Source organism: Gopherus flavomarginatus, chromosome 15 (genome assembly GCF_025201925.1).
Source record: "Gopherus flavomarginatus isolate rGopFla2 chromosome 15, rGopFla2.mat.asm, whole genome shotgun sequence".
In the NCBI taxonomy this organism is placed as follows: Eukaryota; Metazoa; Chordata; order Testudines; family Testudinidae; genus Gopherus; species Gopherus flavomarginatus.
In genome coordinates this window covers 17,167,226-17,187,133 of record NC_066631.1, presented here as the reverse complement: position 1 = coordinate 17,187,133, position 19,908 = coordinate 17,167,226, and the positions used below count along the sequence as shown (strand labels likewise).

At 42.8% G+C, this 19,908-nt stretch overlaps 1 protein-coding gene across 9 annotated transcripts in view; it reads left to right on the top strand.

Moving 5' to 3' along the window:
- ARVCF (ARVCF delta catenin family member) overlaps positions 1 to 19,908 on the top strand; it is a 457,340-nt gene that overhangs the window by 214,668 nt on the left and 222,764 nt on the right. For 7 of the 9 annotated variants that reach the window (XM_050924166.1, XM_050924165.1, XM_050924167.1 and 4 more), the window contains one exon: positions 1,652 to 1,896. The exons of the other annotated variants lie outside the window; for them this stretch is intronic. In XM_050924166.1, coding sequence (XP_050780123.1) covers positions 1,681 to 1,896 — 216 coding nt within the window. In that variant the 5' untranslated portion in view covers positions 1,652 to 1,680. The remainder of the gene's footprint in view (positions 1 to 1,651; positions 1,897 to 19,908) is intronic. 9 annotated transcript variants of the gene reach the window in all.

Below are 19,908 nucleotides of genomic sequence, written 5' to 3'. Positions count from 1 at the left end.
GGTGGATCTGAGTTAGCCAGAATTCCTTCCATGGTTCCAGCTGCAACTTGAGCCCCTTCCCTCCTCACTACTGCAGGGTTATGCCTTGAAGACAGAATCCAGCCCAAAGTCTACAAAATACCGTGAAGATTCTGTTGTGAAATGCTGAAAAAGAAGAAACAAGCCACTGAAAGAAATTAGACTTGTTATGGTGACAGTCGAGGTCTTCTGTTTTTCAGGCGAGACTGAAGAGAAGTGCCTAATTCCTTCGCTCTTCCATACCGAAAAGGATCTTGGGCTACTCCTTAGGAGTTAACAATAAGTTGCAGAGCTGCGAGAGTTCATGGTGGGCTTTTTGTAGATAGACAACAAAAGGAACTAATGGCTTATAGGCTGAGCAGGTAACTATACCCTCTGAATCACATAGAAATGGAATAAAGCCCTTTGAAAGGACACATTAAGAATTTTGTTAAGTACTGTAGCTTCTGACAAGACAGGAAACTTGCTTGAATTGTGGGGAAGCAGAGAATATTGTCTTGTGAGCACTTGAGTTCCAGATATTGTAAATAGTTTACTCATTATAGTTTAGTTTCGGGAAAGAGATTGAATTGAAACTACCATGCATCTTTACATAATGTTCATAATTCTTATATCAAAATATTTTGATTCCCCATTAACTTTATACATTTGCAAGGTCAGTGGGAAGTTGAGTTTCATGCATCACACACATGCTGAGAGGGCTTAATATGGAGAACATCTTTAAAATGACATAGGCAATGCAGAGACATCTCAAAAGAAACTTGATTGATTTACTGTGTTTTTCCAACATGTGGAGACAAGCAAACCTGTACGTTTTCCATGGAAGGTGTCCTTTTGTTTTTCCTCATTTACACTAGTAGCAAGCAGCTGCATGACTGACTGCTGTGTTTGAAAATTCTCATTGGTTATCATGCATGCAAATACCCTGGTAATACAATCCAAGAGAAGATGCTGAAATCATGGCTTAGAGAAGCTTCATCTGTAATTGTTCAGTCTGCATTTAAAAAGCATGTTCTGTATTATAATTTGCCACCTCTTTCTCTCATTATAGCATGAACATATTTTCATCCAACTTCCTAATTTTACAAGGGTCCTTCAAAATGTGTACCCAATTAGTGACGTTGCTAGGACAAATGAAGTATAAAACCAATAAGAGTGTGGCATTTGATGTCCAGAAGCATGAAGCTTCACTATCTGAAAGCCTTAACTATTATTGTCCTTGCTGTGAAAGACAAAGATGCCAGATGAATAGTTATAAAGAATATGTTCTTCCAGCAAAAAAAGAGGAAAGTAATATTATCTTTATATCCTTTTAAAAATACATTATTATTTGCAGAGTTGAAAGTTTTGCAAGAGGCATGAAAATCTCTTGAGATATAAGTTTTAAAAGAAAGATCAAAGGAATTAAATAACAATTGTATCTAAGGTGAGCATTTTTTTTAAACAGGAAAGCCTTGGGGTAATTTAAAATAAAATCAGTGGATGGCAATGAAGTCTTTTCAAAGAGGAATTGGAGTTTGTGTCTTAGAGTGAATGCTATTTAATAGAGTAATTAACATGTATTTTTTATTCTTAACCTCTGACCTGTGCCCTCCTGCCCCTTTACCTAACCCTTTCCATTTGCCCTGGTCAGTTAACAGGCAGGAACATTTGAGAACAATCATGGATGATTATGATATCAGGTCTGCTGCCAGCATTTTGGCATCTGTTAAAGAGCAAGAGGCTCGTTTCGAGCGGCTCACCCGTGCACTTGAAGAAGAGCGACGCAATGTCTCCTTGCAGCTTGAACGTGCTAATCAGCCCTCAGAACGAATGAGCATGTGCAACATTGGCAATGGTCAGCCACTGGCAACCGCATGGCAGCAACTTGTCCTGCAGGTAACAGCCTGCTTATCTTACCTGTCACTAGAATTCACACATCCCAGAATATCCCATTCCAGAAAGTAAAGAGCCTCTCCCAACTTATTTGTCATCAGCATTTCATTCCATAGTGTGTATTACAGAACAGAAAAACACTGAACTCAGCATATTTGTTTGATCAATGTAGCATGGATTATAGCACCTAGGATAAAATGTTACTCTCATCTCTTTTTACCCCTAAGGATGCTTCCTAAAAATGAGAGCTCTCTGATAATTAAATCCCAATAAAGACCTTCACGCCAGCTCTTATAGCTATGTGCTTGCTACATGTGTGGAGCTATCACTATATACCTTTAAAAGTATGGGGCCAAACCATGATGTCCTTGTCAAGTAAAATTTTCTTTTGAAGTCAACTGGAGTTTGATAGAACAGGGACTGGGTGAAGTTGGTGGATTTCCTCTGTTAAGGACTGCAAGCCTACTCCTTGAGTAAGGACTTCAGGATTTGGCACACAGTGTTTATTCAAATAAAGGACTTTATTCTAAAGTTACAAGCTCTGATCTGTATGTTTGTCTGTTTATAAATCTCAGCCATAGTTTTGCCTCCTGCTTGCTCCTTACTCCTTTAATGTGAAATGACAAACCAGTTGTATTTCTAACTGATTCTTTAAACTAGCAAATTATTTGGAAGCCTGTGGCAAGCAGCAACAGTAGTACTGGGAAGGTTCTGGTCCATAATGAAACCCTGATCTGCTAGGGATTTTAGAGCTTGCCTCAATCATACCAGATGCTTGCATTGATCAGTACATGAGTAGAGTTCATGTGATGTCAGAACAGCTTTATGCTAATACATTTTTGGTGGGCAGTATTTCATGGAAGCTGTCCAAGTCAGAGAGTTCTATCTGGGTGTTCGGTAGCTTACAAATTCAGTGGGTAGATGTAGAGGAATTTATTTTGTGAAAGGCAGCTGTACAAAAAATGGCTGCCATGTTACTCCCTGTAGTCACTGTTTAATTATCCTTACCATCTGTTTTCAATTAGGACATTCAGCAGCAAAGAACTGACCTTTATTGCTTGGGCTAAAGGAGTAACTCCATTAGCTGTTAGCAGTTGTAAGTTGTTATCCTGATGATTAGCCACTAGAGGGGGATGCTGCATACATTTTAGAAGAATGGTACATCTGCACCTTCGCTTTTTTGAGTATCTTTGTGAAAGGTGCCAGATCAGGTACAGTATGAGCTTTCCTGCACTGCCATGTTTAAAGCCCAATCAACTCCTATTAAAATCAATAGAAGGATTGATGTAACTAAGCCCTAAGTTATTCTTCTTTTGGAAGGGACCGCCCATATAAGTGAAACCAGAGTTCAGTCTACATGTGTGTTCAATTCTTGGCCTTTCTGGGGGCTAGACATGAAATGCTTCATTTGTAAATCATTAGCATTCAGCTTTTTCAGGTAGTTTGTATAGAAAAAATGCTATTGTCTTTGAAATAAAATTTTTAGTTAGCTAAAGGTGCACAATTAGGAATTCATAGTAATGTGTGGTTAACGTTTATGTAAAATACATGAAAACAGTGAAGGCCAAATTAATCCCTGGTGCAACAGCACTGACCTTAATAGAGTTTAAACCAGGGGTGAAATTTTCCCCTACAGCCTCATACAGAATATTTAGAGATTGCAAATGCAGTAACTTTACTTTCACTGTGCCTTTCGTCATGAAGGACACACCCAGCACTTTACAGGCTATATGCTACAGTATATAGGGATCTGTCACTCATCACTGAAAGGCAGCCATTTCTGAATGGCTGAAGTTCATTGGTGGGTGACAGATCTCTGTACTGAACAATCTCAAAAAAGATATATTAGAACAGGAAAAGGTACAGAGAAGGGCAACAAAAATGTTTAAGGGTATGAAACAGCGTCCATATGAGGAGAGATTAAAAAGACTGGGATTATTCATCTTGAAAAAGAGAATACTGAGGGGGGATGTGATAGTCTATAAAATCATGAATGGTGTAGAGAAAGTGAATAAGGAAGTATTATTTATCCCTTCTCATAACTTAAGAACCAGAGGTCACCCAAAGAAACTAATAGGCAGCAGGTTTAAAATAATCATAAGGAATTACTACTTCTCACAGCACAGAGTCAACGTGTGGAACTCAATGCCAGGGGCCGTAGTGAAAACCAAAAGTATAACTGGCTTCAAAACAGAATTAGATAAATTAATGGAGAATAGGTCCATCAATGGCTATCAGCCAAAATGATCAGGGACACCACTCCATGCTTTGGATGTCCCTAAAACTCTGCCAGAAGCTGAGACTGGACAACAGGGGATTGAGCACTTGATAAATCACTCTGTTCAGTTCATTCCCTCTGAAACATCTGGCACTGGCTGCTGTTGAAAGGCAAGATTCTGGGCTGGATGAACCATTGGACTGACCCAGTATGTCCGTTCTTATGTTCATGTAACATAACTTTGTAGCTAATATTAGAGTTTTTCTATTTGAAACTACAAAGGGAATTATATACAGAATCTAATTATCCCATCTGGAATCTGGACAAGAAATGAGGATTAACAACCCTGTTGTTTTGGAAAGTGCCATATAATCTGTAATGACCCTCGTGACCAGGGCTTCTGTTTTACATCTTGTCTGACAGTTGGAGTGGACACTGGCCAAGAGACTTGCTCAGTGAAGTATTAGTAGGTAAAGCTTTGCTGTATGCCTGCAGCAGCATGACTCTGTGCTTTTCCTTGTAATAACACACTCCCAAGCTTCTCCCAGATGTCGTTCTTACCTTATTTTTTTTTAAATAAAAATTTTTTTAGTAAAGGGAAGAGGACAGAGGCAGTGTGCCAGAATTGTAACAGTTTCCTGAAGTCCTTTAAAAACAAAATCAAGGACTTATGCAAATGTTGTTTCTAATTCATTCTAGATACCTTGTCAGCTGCACTCCTTTTTTTTTAATTTTTACACCAATCTTAAGCTCCTTCGTTATCTCAACAGTGTCTTCTTGTTCTAGGCTGCAAGCAGCTCAGCTAGCCATTTCACTAAATGGAAAGAAAAATAATCTTATGTCATTCTGTCTGTTCAGCATGGGCTTGGAGCGCACAAACAGCACAAGCAAATTGTACTCCATTTGTCTACGTTTGCTGCATATGCTTCAGGCATTATTTAGCCGTGTACATCATCTCTTAACCGCCACCAGGAAATGTCAAATGGGCAAATGATGTCAGAGATGCTCTCTAATTGCAAGAAGATTTTTACTTAAGTGTAGCTATGTAAATGGGGGGGGGGAAACATGGGGAGGGGGATTTGCTGAAAACTTTTAAAAATATTTGTTTTGCTGTCCAGGGAAGTCATTTCACCACCTCTCCCACTGTAAAAACTGCAGAAAAAGTTTGTTCACATGTTAATTAGAAAGGTCTGGAATGATACTTGAAGTCTTTTTGTCCACAGAACCAAATCCTATGATATACCATGAAGGGGAAGATCTGCTTAAATATTGTTAATCTGCTATGACCCGCCCTGAGATCTGATACAGTTGTAACTCCCATTGACTTCAGTGAGTTTTGCCTGAGGTAAAACTGAGGCGGCTCAGTTGTGCTTGGCTTGCACAATCCTTTGTTGGAGGCAGCACGCCTGCCAAAGTTCCTGGGTGTGCAGAGGCGGTGTGCTACTATCCTTCCTTGGGGGATGATTAACTAACTCCATGTGGGCAGCCAGCTCTGCTGGTAAGTGTGATTCCTGGAGAGAGGAGTAACAAGTTCCATGTAGTTCATGTAGTTAATGCTGTTAAACAAACCTGGGTAAATGCATTTTATACCACGTGTCTGTTCCAAGTTGTCTCCAAAGGAAGCTTCATGTAGAGGGCATTGCAGTAATCCATTCCAGAAATCCAGAAAGCCATGGATCACAATGGCAGGGGCAACAAGCATAAGAGGAAGTCTCCCAAGATGCTGTTGGAAAAAGGACCCTGTAGACTACCTAGACCACTTTAGATGCCAAGAGCAGTCAAAACAAGAGCACGCTGTCAGATCGTGAGCATTCTGGTCTATCTTGCCACCAAGGCAAGCTTGCCCCTGTGATAGATGGTCCCTTACACCAAAAATCACAATATTCAGGTTGCTCCCATTCCCAAAGGACCGGTCACTTACCCAGGTCAGTTGCAACTCAGATCTCAAGACAGAAACAAGGCTTGTAGCAAATCCTGTAATAAACTAACTAAAGGTTTATTAACCATGGAAAAGAAATGAGAGATATTTACATGGTTAAAGCAGGTTAACATACTCACACAAATGAGTTGCAGTGTTAGGTTTCAAAAGATTATAGAAGCTGCTGTGATATGCAAGCTCTATCTGTTCTTTAGGGCTATCCCAAGCTAAACAGTCAGGGGTCCCTTGCTTCTACTTAGAAATCTTTGCCCCTCAGAGTTCAAGCATCATAGAGATAACAGTTTCTTAGGGACTTTTATTCCATTCCCCTAGAGCTCAAGATGATGGGACAACGGTTTGCGCACATAAAGTCTTTTGTCCACTAATGTTATACATGACTTGTCTGGTGTCTATGGGCCTTCTTTTGTTGGGCAGGAGATGACACCTCCTGTGGTAAACTAATCATAGAATCATAGGACTGGAAGGGACCTCGAGAGTTCATCTAGTCCAGTCCCCTGCACTTATGGCAGGACTAAGTATTATCTAGACCAGAGGTGAGCAGACTACACCCTGTGGGCCGCGTTCAGCCTGTCAGGCCTTTTAATCCAGCCCTCAAGCTCCCACCGCTGGGAGTGGTATCAGGGGATTGCCCTGTTCCAGCACTCCAGCTGGGGAGCAGGGTCAGGGGCTTGCTGCGCGGCTCTCGGAAGCAGCGGCATGTCCCCTCTCCAGATTCTATGCTTAGGGGCAGCCAAGGGGCTCTCTGCCTGCTGCCTCCACCCCAAGCACCATCCCCTGCAGCTCCCATTGCCCAGAAACCTCGGCCAAAGGGAGCTGCAGGTGAGGCACCTGCAGACGGGGCAGTGCGCAGAGCCGCTTGGTCACGCCTCCACATAGGAGCCGGATTAGGGACATGCTGCTGCTTCCGGGAGCTGCTTGAAGTAAGCGCCACCCAGAGCCTGCCACCCCTGAGGCCTCATCCCTGAGCTCCAACCCCTTCCCCAGCCCTGATACCCCTCCTGTCCTCTGAACCCCTCAGTCCCAGCCCAGAACACCCTCCTGCACTCCAAACCCCTCATCCTCAGCCCTACCCCAGAGCCCACACCCACAACCAGAGCCCTCATACCCCTCCCCCCGCACCCTAGCCCCCTGCCCCAGCCTGGAGTCTCCTCCCACACTATGAACTCCTAATTTCTGGCCTCACCCCAGAGCCCACCCCCCATCCAGAGCCTTGACTCCCTCCAACACCCCAACTCCCAATTTTGTGATCTTTCATGGCCCGCCATACAAGTTTTATACCCAGATGTGGCCCTCGGGCCAAAAAGTTTGCCCACCCCGATCTAGACTATCCCTATAATATTTCACACTTGTTAATGCTTCCCCCCTGACTGGGGGGGTTTATAGTATCAGAGCAAAACTTTCACAGTCACAGAGCAAACACTTAAATATTACCTTTTAATCTGGGATACAGATTTTGTAAGTGAAATTAATGCGTGCAGCAATTTACAAGCATTTCATAGAGTCTAAACACATTTTTATAAATCTAATACCTGTTTTAACAATACTAACACACAGCTAACCCAGACTGGTTTCCAGCTATGCATTGGTCTGCGTTCACTCTTTAGGGGCTTTGGCATGAGCTGCCACCTGGTCTGCCAGCATCACAGCCACCCTTAAAAATGGCATAGGAAACCTTTCCTGCCCTATAACATGCTAATAATGTACAGTTTAAGTGCACATTAATCTTACAGTGTTCATTCTGCTAATAGAAATTCTTGCTAAAACCCATACTACCTCTAGCTCCATTCAGGTTGGTGTATTCTTCTGTAGCTTTGGCGACTAGAAGCTATGTGGATGGCCCTGGCTATATTACTGAAACTGAAACCCAGTTGCCCTCAAATGAGCAGAGCCAGCTGTCCATGCATCCTTGTTTGCTTCCCTACATGTTGCTGTAGAAGACAAGAATGTAAAAAGGTGACTCTGTCGTTTGATGTCCAAAGCTGTCAGAGTACTGGCAGCACAGATGGATTTGGCCATTTTATTCTTTTACCAATGCAGACATAGCACAATAACCTTTTAAGTATGGCATTTATGAATAGAGCATATCTTGTTTCTTTCACAAATGTTAAAGACTCCAATGATGATGTGATTTTTTTATAAGCTCGATAAGCCTTAAAACCCTTCATGTGTGAGGGATTTTATTTAATCTGCCTGCTTTTATTTCACCTGGTTTCAAATCAAACTTCAACTTAGTTCCTCCTGTGAGGAGTGGTATGATAGAGAAAAGATAGGAAAGTGCACATGTGTTAGGGTCTTTACTAGAGCACCGTGAACTGCAAAAAGCAGCAATATTGTCATTGGATCATGGCTAACCATTTAGAGCATATTATATTTTAATATTAAAGAAGGGTCTTTTTAATAAAAACAGCTCACACACGTGAAACTTATTACAATAAAAGGCCAGATCCTTAGTAGGTGTAAATTAGCATTAACTTCAATGAAGCTGTGGCAATTCACATCAACTGGAGATCTGACCAAAAATGTTCACATTCAAAGGCTCCTGCCCTTATCAATACACTGACTACTTCCATTCATGTTAATGCTTCATAACAAAAATACAGCACCATTTTCTCAGTTAGGCTAGCTTATCCCAATGAATACAACACAACAATACTTTGATTTCTCCGGTCTTCTTTCCAGTGATTTTGTAGTGCTATATGAGGACTTGAAAGTGTTTTCATGCTCATGTAAGGTAAGCAAGTATCCCTTGTTTTACAGAATGGAAAAATGAGACATGAAAACTAAGTGACTTGCCCAGGGTTTTACAGAGAGTCTGTGGCATAATGTGCAGTAGATCACAGATCTTTTTATTCTGTGTCCTGTGCCTTACCGACAGGACTGTCCCTCCTAAACTTCAAATTGAGACTTTTAAAGTTGAGTCTGAAAAGACTTAAAATTGACAAAATTACCTACTGAATTAAACTATTCACTGCATTTCATGGCTTTGACCTTGGTTTCCCATTCTTTTAATCTTTATTTTGTGAATTCTCTACCAATAGAGCTTAGAATTTTCTTTAACAGTTGGCTAGGGCACCGGCAGGTAGCTTATACCCAACATGGAATGTGCATATACAATATATAGAATTACAAAACCTGGTATTAAAAGAAATGTCGGCATGAATTTACTGTGCGGTGCATTGTGTCTTAGAATGTTAATGCTCTCTCACCCATTTGCATTCTTGCTGTTTAAACTGATGGTGTTATTACTGTGAGTTCTGTAGATCTCTGCTGTGCTTTATGGAATACTCTTTCATGGGAAATAATAGCTCCTTTGGGGAAGGAAAACCGGATTTAGTGTTGGCATACATTGGCTTACATTGCTAAGGAGTGAATATCGACTGAACAGTGGGTGTAGAGGAGCTTGTGTGGTGATTCTATACCTATTCCTCCCAGTATGTGTTTTGTTCATGATGAGCTTTCTTAGGAGACCTAGGATTGGAAACTATAAATACAATTAGTACATTGCTTTTGTTTTCAATGGCTATTTTTCCCTTGAGTGCAGTGGCAGAGTAACACAAAATACAAACACTGGGTTTTTCACGTTTTGATCAAATAACCTTAAACTCTTGTCTGGTTCAGTGTTAGTCCAGCAGCTCCACAGCTTCAAAGATTTATTTCATCTTGTAAACTTTTGGTGTTGTGATCACACCATGTAAAAAACCCAACACTCAGGGAAGAGGTGCAAAGATGGGCAATGAGTTACATCTTCAAAGAAGTGCTCTAGGATTTGTTGTGTGGCTCTTGCTATTGATGGGAGTTAAGAAACTAATCCTTGTGCACCATTTTGAAAGCATCCCTCTAATTGAATTAGTGTATGAGAGCAAATTGCATCCAATCACATTGCACTTAAGTTACTACCTAAACCTCACATCTGATTTTATTCTTGCTTTTGTTCATCTAAGTGCCTGATCCTGCACTTAGGCCAATGTTGAGCATCTGTATGCCTGTCATGTAAAATCAGCACTGCTGAGCAATTGTGCAAAAGCATTAGTACCATTGCATGCCGGTACATTTGAGGGTAGGACTGAGTCTCTTGTTTGTAACTTTTATTGTACAGCACAGAGTAATTTGCTCTTTTAGACATCACTAACTGAATGAAGCATTTCTCTGCAGCAGAGTTTGTGATTATCCTGTTTGTGAAGGGTTATTAGAGAGTCACTAAGGCCAGGTCTGCACAGTTTCCATACAGATTTAACTATTTCACGTCGGGCTCTATGAATGGGTTGACTCATTGCCAGGCATGACATAGCAGCTTTGTCTCTGCTGAGGATCTCCAACCCGTGGCTGCTCCACCTCTGCAACGGCCTGCAGAGGCACTGACTTCCTAAGTTTCCGAGGGGTGCTTGACTCCTGCTGTGCTCCATGCCCCGCCTACACTCCACCTCTTTCCTCAAGCCACCACCTTGCCTCTTCCCACCCCTGCCCCACCTCTTCCTACCTCATTCTGGCCCCTCCCTCACGTCTTCCTGCCCCTACTCCTCTCCTTCTTCCACATTGCCTCCTGCACTCCTAAACAGCTGATCACCAGCAGGCAGGAGGTGCTGGGGTGGAGGGAAGGAACTGATGCATGAGGCCCACCAGTGGGTGGGAGCCATAGGTGGTGGGTGAAACCCCCACTTTGAGAAGGATAGCCAGCCAGCCCCACCCCTTCTGCCTGAGGCCCTGCCTCCCCACATGCCGGAGCCCCGCAACCCACCCCACCGTAACAGGAGGAGCCCTGAAGCCTCCCCCAATCAGAGTAGCCCCAGTTTGCCCACCTCAGGCCAACCCCTCAGAGCCAGGCTGGGCACCATGCCAGGCCACTCGCCCTGCCTGAGGCCGAGCCGGCACCCACTCGAATGCCAGACACTAGATCCAGCGCACCTCTCCGCATCCGAGCCAGCAGCCCCAGTGCCGAGCTAAGTTGCCTCACTCCCCCACCAGACCCCCACACCTGCTGCTTGCTCGCAACATCCCTCCTCACTCCCCTGTCCCTAGGAGACGCGACATGGCAAGCAGCGTGGGGACCTGCAAGGCAGGGGGGAGGTGGAGTGCAGATAGGCAGGTGACGGCAACAGGAACAGGTGGTGCGTGGGAGGGCCTTAGGGAAGGGGTGGGGCTACCACAGCCCAGGTATTCCTCAGGGGGTGGCTGCACCAGGGAAGGCTCAGCCTTCCCTGGCCTATTATACCCGCCACCCATGGAGGGAGCTGATCAAGGGGGTGGGGGGCGAGCACCCACTATTTTTCTCCATGGGTGTTCCAGCCCCAGAGCAACCACAGAGTTGGCACCTGTGCTAGCCTGCCTCTTCCTGTGACTTGGTCCTCCAGCTAAGTCACTTCAAAAGTCTCTCTCCTTCTAGGGTAATCCATAAACAAAAAAGTAAGGGGTATTAATGCAAAGAAACTGAATTAATAAGAGAGAGGGGAATGACTCCTTCTCAGGTGTGTCACAATCTGGCCCATCCTTCCCTCAAGGAGGGGGCTTCAGGCAGTGGTTGTCTGGGAAACTCCTGCCTTCAGTCAGCCCTTTCCTCAGGAGCAGAGGATTGAAGGTCTGTTCTCTTGCCCACAAGTGAGCTCTTCCACAACTCCTCCAATCTGTGCGTGCCTTGCAGGTGTGGTGGGGTGGAGCTAGCTACGCCCAGAGAAGCTAACCCCTTGTTGTTCAGAGTGGGGTTTGTATACCTCATCACAGATTCTGATTTTTTTTTTTACTGAAATATTTAAATTAGTACAAACCTGAGTATGGATTGGAAGCAGTTATACCAGTATAAAAGAGCCTTAGACTGGTCTAACTGCATCCACATTTGGGGAATTGTACTGCTTTAACAGTTCCAAACTGGAGGGGGGTGGGGGAGAAGGTAAAGCAGTACAAAAGCTATGTGTAGATCAGGCTATTTCTTTAAAAAAAACATAAAAAAATTTCCCACCATTTCAATTGTCAATGCTCTGGCCCGAGGATCTTTTGTTACTTGATTAGACTTGCCTTTTAGCAGGTTTAACTAACATGGTACTACATGGTAGTAAAACAGGTCCAGACTCTTGCCACACTAGGGTTTTTGCCTTAGAACTAGTGAGAACTCTTTAAATAAATTTCACCAGCATAGGCTTGTCCATATCCTATGTCATCCATAAATCAGTAAATAGTTTTAGTTCTTGCTTTGCCTTTTTTTAAACTTAAACAAGGCATTAGGGAGTGTGGAGGAGGTTTAAGGGAACAGGAGTGAGGAAAGACTTGAGAGATCCCAAACTGGTTGTCTTTGTCAGGACAACTTGAAAACCCAGCTCAAAATGCCATTAATCAACCAAGTTAAGAGTAGCCCCACTCCAATCTTTTTCCACTGTGCAAACGTACATCTGGCTGTTCAAGAAAAACCAACCTGCGAAAACAAAGCTACAGAATGTTTCAAGTTTAAAATTCTGCTCATTTATTTTTCTGGATCCAGCTGAAACAGAGAAATTAAAAATAAGCAAGTGTGGATTTCTTAATTTATTTTTTGATAAGGAAGTTTGCTGCGTGCCGTATTTTGTGTCTGTAATCGAGTGTCAGTATTTTTCTGTTCCATATTAATACTGCGGTGCCTTTGTGGCTCTTGCCAAAAGTGACATTCCTTTTGAGGCTGGGGTTCAAGCAAATGATAAGCTGACTGCATTATCGCTGGTATTCAGCAGACTGTCAAATGTGATAGAATTTTCCAGTGAGGGTTTAGTCCTAGTTTAAACTTAGCTGACACCCTAAAAATGTAGGGGCTGATCCTTCAATTGTTACTCATGAGAGGCATCTCATTGACTTTCTAGGAAATTATATGGATCAGATTTTGATCACCTCTTGCATGGATGCACAGGAAAGTCACACTCTCTGGCCCTCTACTGGGACTAGCCAGAATCCCAACAGGGTTTATAATGCCTGCTTCCTCCTAGGGCACCACTGCTGGTAGTGTCTGAAATGGGATGAGGTTCGGGTGATCAGATGTCCCAATTTTATAGGGACAGTCCCAATTTTTGAGTCTTTTTCTTATATAGGCTCCTATTACACCCCCCCCCCATCCTGATTTTTCACATTTCCTGTCTGGTCACCCTAGATGAGGTCATCATAAGGCCAAAGGTGGTGCGGTAGGTGTGCTGGTGTGTACTCCCTGGGGCCCTTTGAGTCAGTTAGAATTCCTCCTGGGGACCCCGAAGATTGCATTGCTCTTTTATAATCCTTTTTGCACTCCTGACACTGCACAGGGCAGAATCTAGCCCCACAGGAGTGGGCTCTAAATTAATGCAAGAAGTCAGATGGTGAAAATGCATGTCCAAAAAATCAATGGGAGCGTTGTTATTGATTTCAGAAGGACCAGAATTGGACCTGTTAGACAGAGCGCATGACACATAAAAAGCCTTCTGCACAGAGGTTACCAGTATGAAAACTTTAAGTTCTACTGAAGTCAGCTGGAGTTGAGAGCACTCAGCACCTTGCAGGAACAACTCATTAGGATCAAGTGCATTCCCTATTGAGAATTATGGGCATCAGAGTGTGAGCATGGCCTGTATTGAGTCAAGTCACTGTATGAATTTTTAATAGTAGGTTGCTTCTGGAGAAAGTATTTTAAACTAAAAAAGTTAGTAACTAAATTGCTGAGAGCTTGGCCCTTGTCTTTTTGGGGAAGGGGAATGATGATTTTGGGGAAGGGGAATGATGATTTTCATTTTCCTATGACAAGGCTAGCTCCTATGTGGTTAGTATTTCAAGGACATATTCTCATCATAATTGCCAACTTTCATGCGGTTAATAAGCACCCTGACTTTTACAATAAGCCAAAAATCAAGCTAATCCCATTTCAAAACAAGGCCCAAACAAGCCAATCCCTAAGAACCCCAACACTCTATGTGACTAGATCCCCTTGCCATGCAGTCTGGGACTGTGATGGGCCCGCTGCTGACCCCTGACTTCCGCCACACCCCCCCCTTGCCCTGCTTTCCGGGAGCCAATAATAAAAAAAAGGCAACAAGCTGCAAGCCAATCAAGCTGCAAGCCAAAACTAGGCAACAAGCAACTCACAAGCCAATTAAGCCAAAAACAAGTCCAGTTTCTGCATTTTTTTGAAGCAGGTTTGGCCTGTCTGATTCTCATCTTGATTCATCACATTTTAATCATACAGGTTCTATCAATGGTTGAAAATAGGCACCTTTTGTTAGACTCCCTTGCTACTGTGAAATACCTTGCTGTTCTCCATAGTCACCAGGACCTATCTCACTTTCACATTTGTGCGGCTTCATCTCACTCTTCATCTCTTAAGTATGTATCCTGCAACTTTATATGGCAACTGTTCAATTCCAAAATGCTGTCCAGTGTTTGTCAGAAGGACAGCAGCTGTCTTTATGATAACAGTTATAGCTGTTCAAAACTATGACCACATTCTCCCTACACTTTTTGAAAACATTTTTGCAGTTTCATTTGGTAGGACTTCACAGTTGGAAAATTTTGATATTTGTGTTTGTAAATCTTTGTGGATTGGGATTTTGGAACCAATGGGGGAGAGTGAGGATTTTGTTGTTGTGCAAAGACCTTTAAAAATGAGCCTAATTTTGCTAAAAAAAAAACCCACAACTTTTTTTGGCTTAGAGGACTGTTTTAGCTGCATAGTTTAATTGGAAGTTTTAGAAAACTGGGAGAACACTTAAATTTTGCAAAAAAAAATCTAAACACTCAAATTTCCAGTGTTTCCATTTCTATTGCCAAAATTTCAGATAGCTCTGCTAAAAATACAATGTTTCCTGTTAGGGCGTCTATGGTGAGACCCTTCCAAGCATAATTTTACACACAATACCAACCTTATGAAACCAAGACACTTGATTGTCTTCCTTTGCAAGATGCCAGATGCCATTTCATATCTCTGATTGTTGCAGGATCTTTTGATAAAACTACAAGTAATTATTAAATATGTCTCAAACTGGCAAAAGTGGGAACAGAGTTAAGAACTAAATATTTAAATACTACTATTATGTTAAACAGGCTCTATTTTTTAAAATAGCATGCTACTGACATTTACCTTAGATAATTAAAACAGAAAGCATCTTGCATTTTAAAAATGTGATTTATTTTTCACTATTTGTGGTGCTAGTTTAGTTTTTGCATTTCTTTCAATGCAGACCATGGAAATAACTAGGCAATTTGCATGGGGGTGTTTGTGGGGTTTTTTGGGGTTTTGGGGGTTTTTTTTGGTCATTTCCACTTTCTGGTTCTCAAGCACAATTCTACAAAGTTCCAGCTGGGATGCTGATGGGGAAAGGTTTAAATCCTGACAATAACTTGTTTGCATTGGATCTCCTTTAATTTCATGAAAACATGTTATTAATTTGTGCCCTGATCATGCAGGCAGAGGTGTTCACAGGATGTCTCACTGAAGCCAGTGCGGCTCTGTAAGGATCTGCCCTTGCAGATCCACCTGCAGGATCATGACCATGTTTTGTAGAGACTTCAACCAAACAAACCCTTGAATTTAGAATCCAAACTATCAGTCTTTCTTTTAAACAAGAAACACACCCTCTCTCCCCAAAACCAAACCCTCTTGTCCTGTTGAGCACCCACTCTTGACCACTCACTAGACTGCTGGGGGATGGACGAGTGGATCCAGCTGCTGAATCACCACGTGTGTTAAACCCTCAGAATCTGAAGGAAATCCAGGCACTGCTGCTATTTTAGGGCCTCTCCCTGGCTGCAGAATTTCTCTATGGCATCTCCTCCAGAGAGCTGCTACCATACAGTCCCCCTGCCAGGCCCTTAAACCCAGGGTTGACCCTCAGACATTCCTTGTAGCTTAAATGCTTCCTCTCCTAGAACTCCAGCAGTGTGGTGTTCTGGGTTCACAGGTTGACTCTTCAGGCTTACAGGGATAAAACACATGGACACTTTGCACAGGATTCTAACAGCATTACTCTTCACTTAATCACACATGAAATACACAGATCTGTACAAAAATAATAAACTCTGCATGCATTTCCCTGCTGTACTCACCACTCCACAGCATTCTTTGTCCTGGGATTAGAGTTGTCTGGGCCATCCAGAGTCCTTCTGCTGCAGTGCATGGCTTGTTTTGTGAAACATGGAACCTTCAGACCCCAGTTTGTCTTCTTGGACCTTGACTGGTCTTTTCCCTTCCTGTCTCCTGCCCGAAAACTTCCTTTATGGCTCTGAATCTTCCCCCTCTGAGTCCTTTTTAAAGACTATAATCACCACATTGGTGTCTTTGTTCTGCTCCTAGTGACCGTCCACTCCCACCAACATATCTGCTGGAAGGAGAGAAGTGGAGAAAGTATCTTCTGGCTTCAGCTAATCCATTGTCATTCAATTGTTTCCACCTGGATAGGCAGCATTAAAATCTAGCAACTCACTGTTGTCCCATGTCTGCCAAAGACACAATACAGCCCTGTTAAGCAATGGTGGAGTCCACATTTATAAAGAGGCATTCAGTGATAGAACAATTTTTATAGTAACAACTTCATATTATCAGCCAGAATAAATAATTTGTATAGCCAGTTTTCTCAAATCTTCACGTCTCCGATTTGGTTCAGTTCTGCTGTCTTGAAAGCTCAAAAAGTACCTATAGTTTGAAAGGAGTTTATAAAATGAAATTGAGGGTTACTGCCATAGCTAAATTACTGAATCTGTTGCTAGCCTAGGTCATCGTACTAAAAGTGATTCTGCTCTTAGGCCAAGTCTGCACTACAGACCTATATCAGTATAACTACGTCATTCGGGATGTAAAAAATCGACACCCCTCAGTGACATCGTTATACTGACCTAACCCCCCCGGGTTGGCAGAGTTATGTCGACAGGAAAACTACCACATCTCAGAGAGGTGGATTAACTATGCCGATGGGAGAAGCTCTCCTGTCAATGTAATAGCATCTTTGTGAAGACAAGCCCTTAGTTTCACTGTAGCAAGTCTGGAATAATTCACTGAAGTCAATGGACTTACACTGGTGTAACTCAGAACAGGATGGCCAAAGATGGCCAGGCCTGCTAACAGCAATTCCGGGCCCCCAGGGCAGAACCCTAGAAAGGTCCGCCTGACGTTTGCGTGTGCTGTGCCTGTGCTGGCTGGTGACTAGTGAGCTTCTACCAGCTGCATTGCTGGTGCCCAGTGAGCTGCCAGCTGTGCTGCTGAGTGCGCTCTTCCAGCACGGCCTGGACTTCCACGTTCCCACCTGGCTGACTTCACCAACGCTGGCACCACCCCACACATGGCTAGGAGCTATGTGGCCACCCGGGCAATTTAAAAGGGTCTGGGGCTCCCGGGCCCTTTTAAATCACCTGGGCCCTGGGGCAGTTGCCCTCTTTGCCCTCCTCCCATCAGCAGGCTTGAAGATGGCCATCAGCAGCCTGAGGCTGAGTACCAAGTGTAATTACACTCTTTATTTTAAAATAAATAGCACAGTTTATTCAGGTAAAAATCTTCTGTCATTTTTAAACTGCCAAATTGCTGGGCTGAACAAAATATTCTTTTAACTATAGCTGTGGTGATGGAAAGTGCTACATAATGCTGCCTAAGTGCTTTTTAGGAACAAGACTTAAAATGAAGATGTATCTTTAGCCAAAGACATAGTGGTGTTTTTAGGCCATTACAGTTAAAGATGGCTTTTGAATTTCCATTTATTCTTCTCTTCCTTTGCCAGTCTATTTTCATGTGTGAATATCTAAAGTGCATGAAATTTGCCCAGAACTAAAACTTGGCACACAGGGCCTTTACCCAGGAAACCTTAACCCTATTTTCAAAAGATTCTTTTAAAAAGAACATGTAGAATTGTTTCAAATGGTTCTTTTTTTTTCTTTGCCTTTATGATTCAAAACCAGGTTTTGTTTTTTAATAAAAAGAAATTTAGAGTATATCAGGAGCAAGTAACATGCCTAATTGCTTTTAGCATTTTGAAGAGGAATAAACCAAACCTTCTCCCAATGAAACTTTTAATTTTGACAAATTGAAGATATCCCACAAAAACCCATCACCTGAGCAATGTCCCACACAAATATACCCCAATACTTAGCATTCTGACTCTCTTTACTGCTTTTTTGTATATATTAAATGGAACAAAGAAAGCGGTTTATCCATGACACTATAGAAATGAAAAAAGGCTGACTGGTATTCAGTGCTATGAAGACAACCCTGATGTTTCTGTCTGTATGGGAAACTAGGGTTCTTGAGCTGCTTTGGGAGCTCCTGCTCTGCTGGCTTTATGGAATCTACATGTCACTGAAGTCATATGTTGTGACTCCAGCAGGGCCAGCCACAACATTTTGGCACCTGAGGTGGGCACTTCACTTGGGCCAAAACTTTGAAAGGTCTCAATTCTGCCTTCTTCCTTTTCTACTCCTCTCATGGTACTGCTCTGCTACCTACCCCAATAAAGGAGAACTATTGAGATGGTTGCAAGGTTGACCAGCCTCTCCTGTGTCATTGTGGAGCGTAGATGTGTTTTTATTAACTTTCGTTTGGAGAAGCTCCGTTCTCCACTGGCAACTGTTACAGGAAGTGTTAGAAGTATGCGCAGAGCAACAAAAGCATTTGGAAAGAGGGTGGTCGTCTTATTTGTGCACATATATTCGAGGTGGCTCTAGCTTTTTTGCTGCCCCAGGCAGGACCGATGGACCTCCTGCAGGCAAGCTCCTGAAGGCAACCTGACTGCCGTCCTTGCAGGGACCGGCAGGGTGCCTCCCACGGCTTGCTGCCCCAGGCACGCACTTGGAGCGCTGGTGCCTGGAGCCGCCGCTGCATATATTCCAGAACAGCCTTTGGAGTTGATCCTGCTGAAATATATCTCGAAAGGGCTTTCAGTTCATCACCTAAATCACTCGCATCAATATTGTGCATGTCATCATGTGTCAACACTGTCTCTAGTGACCTGCATTGCTGGTGTAGGTCTTCTTCAGGTATAGCGAGGAGTTTTGGACTATCATACAACATCCCAAATATACTGCTGTCTTCCTTGAGCTGCATGAAACGTTCTTCAACTGACTGTATTGCACAATCTAGCACCTGGTTAAAGAATTCAACTTTGAATTGTTATTTGGGGTCTCATGGGATTATCCCGTGCCTCGTAATCAAAATGTTGTCTTCTTTGGTGACTCTTGTATTCTTGAATGGGTGGGAATATAGCTTCATTGTGAAGCTCCTCTGCCAGCTTCTGTGCACTTTTCAGAACTTTTGAAATCTCTCATCTGACTGATAAGACTGTAGGTATGACTTTGCTTTGTCCAGTTGTTTCATTGCTCCAGATATATAAAGGTCAATACCTTGGAGTCTCTTGCTTACAACGTTTATTTCAAACAGTATGTCATGCCAGAACACTAAGCCACACAGAAACTTCCCTTCCATTTCCCTCTGCCACTGTTCTCCCAAGAACAATTCCTATCATAGCATTATCCTCCATAGTGGCAACTATGGCGTTATCTGTCTTCCCAATTTGGTGTTTGATAGGCCAGGAAAAACATTATGATGAGATCTTATTGCGATATAGTCTCTGATCAAGTGATTGAAACCTCTTTCTCTGTGACATTTAAGACAAGCCTGAGAAAAAACCTAGACAGACTTTAAATACTGAAAAAAATCCTGCACTGGGATAGAGCTTAAATCTCCTATTTTTTCCTCTAATTTCTAAAAGAGAAAAAAGGTTGCAGATGGAAGAAAGGTGGTATCTTAAAAAGAAAAAAAATAAAGTTCCAAGAAATGTAGAAAGAAAGAATGGGGCAAAAAGCAACCTTTAGAATGAGAGAGGTGAGCTATCATCAACACTGAGATGGCAAAGGACAGGCAGCCTGTTGCCAAAATGTAAAGTCCTTCTCCTGGGGGCGGGGG